A 9,596-nucleotide genomic window follows, 5' to 3' on the forward strand; every position below is an offset into this window, starting at 1 on the left:
CATTTTGGGGATGATAATATGTATTCATTTGCGGTTAAATCAACTGGGATGCGAGAGCCAGCATTCCTCTATAACAAACTGAGGGAAGCTGTCCTTGGTGCTGATTGCCGGTTTGTAATGCAGATGAAACTAATAGAGCTGTCCAGGGTGCTGAAAGCGTGACTGGGCTAGACTCATGCCTGCAGCTCATTTAAGGATCCCAGATAGATCTGTTTGGCATCAAGGAACACACACACTTACAATTATCCGCCTGAAATGATTTGCCATTACTTTTAAAGTGAAACATGATGACAACTTCTATAGACCCTCATTGTGGTCACTGATACTGCATACAATGGTGTATTTGCTCCTCATTAGCCTGTTAGGGACCCTGGGATGTCACCTTAGGTCTAATGTTGTGACCACTGGGTTTTTGTTCATTTCTGACTCACATTATTTGGCAGTAATTACAAAAAATGGTGCAAAGTTTTACACGCTCACCAGTAGCCAGTATGATTTTCTCATACTGACAAAATATTTGATATTAACAAGCATCGGTGTGATCAGAGTTAAAAAATATAAAAATAAAAACACAATTTTTTTTTCTTCCCTGTAGCACCAAGCTAAGGCTCTCTTCCCCTGCTTCTATGCACCCCTGCTTCCGCTTGGTGAAACCACGCATGTGTTGATCCGTGCTGCAGCAACGTGCATCAGTTCCTCTCTGACCCCAGTGTTAATCTGCATTCAGACTGAGGCTCCACTGCTTTTTCTCAGCAGCTCGATACCAGCGTAGTTTATTACAGGGGGGGGGCTTCGCCGTCTGTGGCAGTTTCTTAGGCCCCCGTTAGGCTGTCAATCCGGCAGCAGACAGGCAAAAAAAAAAAAAAACGAGCGATACGAAATCAAGCTTTTCGACTCGTGGCATCGATTTTTTTTTTGTTTTAGCTGATTTGACTCCACCGCACGTCCGCCTCGGGTCCACAATTGCAGACCCGCTACCGCTAGCGTGCGTAATGTATCGTAGAGAGGAAACACAGTAAATAGACGGACCCGTCCATCTGCAATAAAGAGGAAACGAAGATGGTGATGATGATGGCTTCACCAAATTTAGCCTCCAAATGCTCGACAGCAATGGCGAAGCCTTCCCTCCCCCTGAAGCTGTTTCTCTGGGTGTTTATTGTCGTTAATCTCCCCACAAGGTAAGATGTTAATGCGGGGTATTTCCTTTTTTTTCTTTCTCTTTTTTAAACCGGGATTCTGTGTCGGCTTTGTTGGGTAGCGTTTTTTTTCTTAATTTCAACAACACATCATTTTGCCGTGCCTCCCATCTAATGCCAACACAAACCCTGCTGTTAGTGGGATCCTGAACGATTAGCTGAGGAGGGGGTTTAGTTTTAGTAGAAAACTATGTATCGCATATCATTAGTATTCTTATTATTCTTGCGGTTTGACATTGAAGTGTAATATTCATTTTTCAGACAGGCACAGCGACACATGCATCGCGTTACTGGCAGATTTCGTGCATCATAATATATATATATATATTTATTTTTATTTTTTTTCTTTCACAGGAAGCTAAAGCAGACTTGCATACAGTATTTGGCAGATGATTTAATGATTTAATACCGGACATATTTACAGTTAAGTGTGTGTAAGAAGAGCTTCGCCCAGTGTCTCACACAATCTGTCCGGCGTTAGAAATAGCATAGTGGCAGCCAGCTAATTTGCCTGAAGCTAAGGCTACATATAGTCTGTGCTAAGCTATCTTCCAAGGATCAGGTCTATTCTAAGAGCCAAAGCCTCATTATTGAACGCATGTGTCGGACGTGGCCGAAGTGGAATATATGCAATGTAGTCGCTTGTGGGTATGAATGAGGGTACGTTTCATCCCACGTATTTGAAATATATATTTTTTTAAAAGCATTTCAAAATGGCAGACAATCACAGAGAATACAAGTGTAAAGGCACAATAAGGACAGGGATAACACATATGGACTGATCCTTGTCTTGCACACACACGCACACACACGCACAGCTGACATTTCAGCTTTAACTAAGGAGCAGATTTGTGAGTTTGTTGGAGAGAAGCTGCTTTGGTCGTCCCTGTCAAGACGTTCTACCCGAGCCCCAAGATAAGAATAGTCAAGAGGAAGGATGGCTCGGCTCTTTCGCCCTGTGGTGCCTGCTGGAGGGTGAAAAATGGAGGCAGATAAATCAGTCGTCGTTCAATCACCGCCATGCTGATCAACCTCAGGGCTCCCTGCCCAACCTGCATTGTCAGGCCTGTGTTGTTTCTAATTGTATGCACAAGTAGTGTTCACAATATGCTTGAGTAAGCTCTGCACATTGGTTCCCTATTGCATCCATAATTAAGGTACATGAGCAGGTTTTAGATTTGATCATTTGTGTGTGAGTGGTTAAAAACATAAACTGAGGCAGATCAAAGCAAGTGACATCAGGGTGCTTCCTAAATGAGCATAGCAAGGCCAAATGTAAGCTCTTTATGTGAACACCTGTGTTAAAGCTGATGTACGTGCCAGTGGTTTACACACGACTTAATAATGAAAAGGCAGCTAATTGCTCGGTAAGTTGCATCCAAAGTCATTCGCGATTCATGTGTGAGATCTCTTACATAAGACAACCCTCAAGGCCTCGGGCATGCTTGCTGTAATCTATGCTACTTTGTGACTCATTGTGACAGTTACTATGTGTAGTGATGTCTGATGGCTATCAGCACACATTAACCCCGGCGCACAGCCAGATATCGTTTTACATCCGAGGTATCGCAGGATGCAAGGTTTGTTCCATCAGTCGATATGTAAGCTTCAGACGCCGGCCCAGGATCCACCAGGAGGGCTTGTAAACCGTGGGAGCGCGGTCATGACAGAAGGAAGTGATGTCAGAACGAGGAAGCTCTGCTCAGGTTTTCTATGAGGTCAGGTGACGTTTGCTTTTCTGTAAACTCACCTCGACTATTTTAGGTGGCGGATGACATTCGTTACGTAACCACAATTTGGGACACTGCAATTTATTTTTAATTCTCTATTTTTAGTTTTTCTTCTTAACTGCACTAGATCATATTACTAGTTTATAATTATTATTGACAATTAGAGCCTGTATTGGTTTGATGGACATGGACACTGGATATATGGGAGTTCCTCTAATGCCTGCCAAACAATTCTACCTTTCTTACAATCTTACATAATTGTATGGAAAATTAAAAACACAAAGCATTTGGTAGGTTCAGCAATGTGATACTGGCTGTTAGCAACATCTTTTCTTCACAGAAGCTTGTGAAGAATCCCCTGTATTGCATATTTTCTCCTAATCTTTTAGGGTTTTGAAACATTCAACATTAATAGTTCTCTGATGTGAAGCTGTTCGGTTGTGAATGTAACTTTATCCCTAATCTCCTGTGGCATCAGTGCCAGCAATGCAGGATTCCTATAAGGAAAAGCAACACAATGCTACATGTGGCAAATTATGGCAAAACTGTGAAAAAAAAATCTTTCTGAATAAGTAACGAGTAACAGATACCTTGCAGCAACATACACCCACACAGCTATTTTCAGTTGGCATAATTGTATAGAAAAGAAATGATAATAAAGTGACCTAAATTTGTCATTTTTTGGCTAAAATTAGAAAAAAAAAAAAACACGCTATAGCATAATGCATGAAATGAGGATAGGAATAAACACATCTGATAAAAATGCATACAGATTTGTAGTATTATTTGGAGCTGCGGAAAAGTGTGGCTAATGTGGGACCAATTTCACAAGAGAACATACTGAATGCCAATTCTATAAATTCCATCCGGAGTCCAACCTGCTACTTGTTGCATTCCAGTGTATTCCCAACCAGCATTATTTCTTACCAAATGGATAGTGTTTATAAGTAAGTACAGTTCATTTAAACTACAGTCCCTTTACATATGAAACTTACAGTGTATTGGACTCACTCTCAACTCACTGTCTGCATCTTGTCATCACTTGGAAAGGGTTGGTATGTATAATTCTGACAAACTGTCAGTCGGTCATGTATCCTATAATGACTATAATATGTATTTATGTCTCAGAATCCCTTAAATGACTTGATAGAGATGAATATGTCAATCTTCATCTTTTTTCTAAGTTGATTTAAGACAGTTTGACAAGACAATAGAAGATGACAGTCAAAGCTCATAGCTGCCTCTTGCTTACAATTTCTGTCATATTCATCATCCGGGAGGTGTTAAGGTCAGAAAGATTGAAGATTTCTGGGATAGAGTGGAGAGGGCGTGAATTAACAACAGTGGTGATTACTCTTGTTTAGTCAGCCCACAATATGACAATAAACCTGAATTAGGGTCATGATTGGCTATTGGCACATAATAGCTATCTATCTAAGCCCTGATAGTTCTTCTCTCCAAAGAGATTCTTTGGATAGGTCTTTTCGGCTACCCTTACTCCAAAAAGGTTTGTGCATTTCTGTTTTAAGGACACACGTATGTAGCAGGTGAATTAGGGATACTTTTAAAACTAGTTTGTCAATTTTTAGTTTTCCTTCATGGTAATATGTCTGCCCTGCATACATGGAATAGTCTGTTACTTAGCAGTCAATGCTGCATTAGATTTGGACTCACTGCAATATCCCTGATCATATGAAGCTCCAAAAAGCACTGCGATTGAAATGCAAACAGAAAGCTCACCCAGCACCCTCACCCTTAAAGGGCTCACTCGCTATCACACTCTTATTGATTGACACGCTCTTTAATCCATCAACTAATGCAAGACAGCATGTTTCATGTTGCCTTTAAGGGTTTGTTTACACTAACTTTAAGTCAGTTGTGTTTGTCAGTATAACCTCACATTCAAGTAGTCCAAGAAATTACTGATTGAGCCTTTAACTTCTAGTGAAATTATTAACATTACATGGCTATATTCCTTTTGTACTTCAGTGAGAGAAACAGTCAGCTTGCATCCAATATTTATTATGTGTCTGTTTTGCGGGACTGATGATGTCTGTGAATACACTGGTTCTGCTGACACAGTCCAGGTGATTGGTTTGTTAACAGTACTGTATCTCAATACCATACCTGCAAGTGTTCGTTCTTGCAAATCAGCAACCTGATTTATTAAGCAGAAGGACAATTTACATCTACTTTCAGTGATTACGGTTTGTTAACGAGTCAAAAGGGGCCATTGTATTGCTATTTTGTTTTATTAATGGTAGAGCTTGTGGAAGGAGGGTTATAGCGACAACTTGATGTGCGAGAGTGCTTTGTTGTGTTGTTGCCATAGGTGCAGGAACGATTTCATGTCGGTGAATAATAAGCATGAGGGTTCATTAAATGTGCTTCCTTTATTAGCTACAATCTAAAACATGCAACGATGAGATAGCTCAAGGGAACTTGATGTTGATGTTAATGGCACATAGCTGTTTTCATAGCTAGCACCAACCTCCCTAGACCCTTATTTGAACACGTAAAGGTCTCTGCTACTTTACATGAAACCTGCGATGAGGTTTTAATTGAGATCTGTTCAACAGTAGGGCCAGGTTCTGACTGCTGCAGATGAGAGTGCTTCTTGATGTTGGTGCTAAATATGAAGGGGTAGAATGTATGACACTATCAGATTGTGAGGGTAGCTGTGAACACAACACTTAACTCCAGTACTCTCCACCATTACATACACAGCCACGGACATACATATGCATGAAAAACAAACACGAGTACACACACAAACACTTAACAGTGTGCACATGCGCACACACACACACTGGCACAGACCTCTCTGTGGATCTTCAGGTACCGAATTAGTAGGCAAAACCTCAGATCTGCCTGCAGTGGAGAACACATGGCTCCTCCTTTGATGTGCTCGTCTTTGGAGCATTTCCATATACACAGAGATACACTGCGAGATGAATATAGATGATAGAATTGCAGCAACCTTAGAAACACCAGATATTTTTAAGTTCTCACACCCTTCTATCAATCTATCACTTCTGTCTGTGTCCATCTCTGTCAGGGACAGGTACTCCCTGGATGTTTTTTTTTAAGGCATATCTAAAAAGGAGTAAAATAATGAAGATTTAATGTTTTAGGCACTAGTGTTATGGTGGAGATGGATGGCACTCAGTGGCACTTAATGCAGTCTAAGGAGTAGTGCTGGTCAAAACATTATTCCTCGCACCCAGCCTAAGAACATGAGAAAGCTATCAGGGCTTCTATCCTTCTGCTTTACCATGGAAACTGTCTTTTTTTCTCACCATTACAGATTCTTTATTATTTCATTCAGAAGCCTATTTTCCCTTATTGCGCTAAAGCCTTGCTGAAAACTCACAGTTGTCTCCAAGGTTGCTATTTTATGCTGTTGGCCATCTCCCTGATCTGCTCCAGTGGTTACTGGAGGTGCATAAGTTATCTGGATCTATGACAGCTTGAGGATGTGACACATCTTAAGGATTTGCCACCTATCTATCATTTTTCTCTTTTGTCCTCTCCTTGTTTCTGATGCATTGTGCGTCTAAACGAATCTGTGATGTCTTCAAGCTGCATATGCAAGTTTTCTGTCATCTGAGGAACAACTTGCATGTGATTATTGAAGTAGGCCTCTCTCTAATGCATATGCATGCAAGGAAGATCGCACAAATAGAGGGAGATATTAAACGTGTGGTTGATTGCACATTTAATTGGATATTACCAAGGCTCTTGAATTTTTTTGCATGGGAAATTAGCTCCCTCATAAGAGTGTGTGAAAATTGATAGTGGTGTATTACTGTAAGACAAAATTGTCGAAGGAAAGGGACATTTGACCTATCTTGTATCCTTCCACAGAAATCTTGAATTGATTCAAAACAATGAAAATAATAAAGAGCAATAGATGACAAATATAAACACAGTAGTACACAGCACAATACAATTGTGAAATACATTAAACAGCATTACAAAAATCACTGTGCAGTTACAGTGCAGTTCAAGATATGAATGACCCAAATTTAATTTAATAAAAGGCAATAAGAATTTTTGTCCAGATATGTGGTGCATATGTATTAACCCTGTTCCTCCTTGTTTAGATGTATAGTTGTAGATGTAGATACATTTATAGAAAAGATACATCTATTTTTTTAACAACACATTTTGTCTTTTGCACCATTTTTTGTCATTCCATAGCTTTTTTAATTCCTCAGACACTATCACTCTACTGTTTTAATTAAAACTGAGTAATGAATGCCTAAATAAATCTGTCTTAGTTAGCTTTTGACTTGTTTTTACATTCCTTTGAGAACCACTGAACTGCACCTTTTGGACTCTCCCTTCGTGCACAAAACAAGTCTAGAAGGCAGACCCAGACACTGATTGCGTAATGAACTGCTGCCTTAGTAAATCACACACTAATTACACACAGATAGTGCGAGCACAAATTGAATAAAAAGATGCAGCACAGATTTGCCCAGTGCTTTAATGTACATACATCTGGTCCACGGTCTCTTTCACACATGTCACATATATCTGCTGCTATACCCTGTTTCCTCTTCTCTTTCTGCCACACACAAAGTAGTAGTAGTAGGACGTACACATCTCACTCCTGCCCCCCTGGCAGTACAAACCTCTACTCTTGCAGAAAGCATTATGTAGTGCTACGTCTCCTGACATACACTAGTCTTTCTTAATGTCAGCATGTTGTTTTCAGCATATTAATTCATCCTAATACATTATCATTGCAAATCACATATCTTCAACTTCTGTTCAGGTGTTAAACCTGAATAAAATATATTGCCACAAAGGATAAACCTTCATGCCAGACATATAATTTACCAAGAGAGAGCAGGAAAAACATTTACAGCTCCGCCGTGGTAGTATTTGTGGTCGGGGGCTCTTGAGACATCATTATCCTTTCAGTTTGAGACGTCTGGGGTGAGCGAGTAAACTCAGGAAAATTGGCTTGTCTTCTCCAGCTCTCACAGAAAGTTGGGGGCCCTAAAAACCCTTTTTGGCTTTAGTACCTCAACTTTGCCATCGTATCATTATTTTTGCAGTCAGTGAGATGAAAATTGAAGGACATATTTAGCCCATTGAATGCCATTGTGGATCTTCTCATTCAACTCTGGGCCTTGCAGTAAGAGTGTATGACATTTAATGAAGGCCATTTTTAAGTGTTTTTAAATTAATCTAGTCCTTCATCACAAACATGTCTCATTGGTCAGTCAGCCACTAAGAATGCATAGTAGGTGCTGGGACAAAGCTGTGAGTTTTACATAAATCTGGATGTTGATGGTAGAAAAATAAAATCAGTTTTTCAACATTAGACTTTTAAATTGAATTAAAATTAAATTATTGGTGTGTGGGTTTTTTTCTGATTTCACATGAAAGAGGTTTAAAAGACACTACTTTGATTTAATTGCTGACCTGTCCATTTTGTCAACTTCTATTGATTATTATCCATGTTATTATGCAGGTGAGCATATATGTATTAGCCTTGTGTCATTGTCAGCAACACTGTGATCCACAGGATTATGAATCATGCAGGGGAAGCAAAGATCTGAAGCAAATAAGTTCAGCCCTTTCATCTCATTTTCACGTCAAATATTAGACAGTACACCGTTTGTTTTTACTTTGTCTTATCTGGTGTGGTCTAAATACATACACAGATCAAAACAATGTGAATATTTGATTAATGGCAACCTTATAGTGTGATAAAATTGAGAAATGCATGTTCTGTATCACAAGTGTGCACTGCATGTGTACCATAGATCATTCATATGGTAATGCTACATATTGATCACTTTATTTCACTCTTTTCTGTAATTCATATTGTATTTTCCATGCAGTCGCTTTGTTTTATACAAATAGAAGACACAAAATGAAATCGAAGATAATCACATATATTTCAGTGTGTCTACAGTAGCACAGACGTGGTGATGAAAAGCCTGGACATTTTTCATCCAAGTTCATCTCCTGGCCTTGGATTGACAACTTCAGAACACTTTTCTCTCGTTGTGTCTCTCATCTCCTAATGTTTCTCTATAAAGAAAGCAGAGCACTCTCGGAAAAAAACACTGCTTGCTCTCCTTATAAAAAAAGGTATTGATTGCATGCATTTGTACTCTCTCTCACCCCCCCGCAGCTCCTTCCAGACTGATGACGATGATGAGGTGTCTAACAAGACGTGGGTGCTGACTCCCAAAGTGTACGAGAGTGACGTCACACACATCCTAAACAGCCTACTAGATGGATATGACAACAAACTCAGACCTGACATCGGAGGTGGGCGCAGGCGCTGATTTTTCACAGATGATTTGTTTAGTCACAGAATCACAAAGAAATACACTTACGTTTATGGTTAAATTTGCAATCAAACCCATATATGCACTCATTAAATCGCACATGCTTATATCCAGGCACTTTACCCATTAACTGTAGAAAAATAGGGACATAACATCAGCGATGTCACGCACTGATTTCTAGAAGGGACTTAAAGCCTGGAGCCTGCCATTTTCTCACTTGTTGAAGACAGATAATCCATGATTGTGTAACGGCGTGAAGCTGGAAATACTTGTCCAACCCCAACATATAATTTTTTTATCCCCTTAATACAACAGTGATTCCCAAAATTGTCACTAAGACATATATATATATA

The 9,596-nt window shown here is 39.7% G+C and overlaps 1 protein-coding gene across 3 annotated transcripts in view; it reads left to right on the forward strand.

Moving 5' to 3' along the window:
• The first annotated feature begins 870 nt into the window (after positions 1-870).
• The window catches only part of gabrg2 (gamma-aminobutyric acid type A receptor subunit gamma2), a 50,053-nt gene continuing 41,327 nt past the window's right edge, over positions 871-9,596 (forward strand). For all 3 annotated transcript variants that reach the window (XM_035667324.1, XM_035667325.1, XM_035667326.1), the window contains exons 1-2: positions 871-1,178; positions 9,084-9,223. In XM_035667324.1, coding sequence (XP_035523217.1) covers positions 1,060-1,178; positions 9,084-9,223 — 259 coding nt within the window. In that variant the 5' untranslated portion in view covers positions 871-1,059. The remainder of the gene's footprint in view (positions 1,179-9,083; positions 9,224-9,596) is intronic.

The sequence above is a fragment of the Morone saxatilis genome, unplaced genomic scaffold (assembly GCF_004916995.1).
Source record: "Morone saxatilis isolate NCDOM2014 unplaced genomic scaffold, NCSU_SB_2.0 Contig20, whole genome shotgun sequence".
Taxonomy (NCBI): Eukaryota; Metazoa; Chordata; class Actinopteri; family Moronidae; genus Morone; species Morone saxatilis.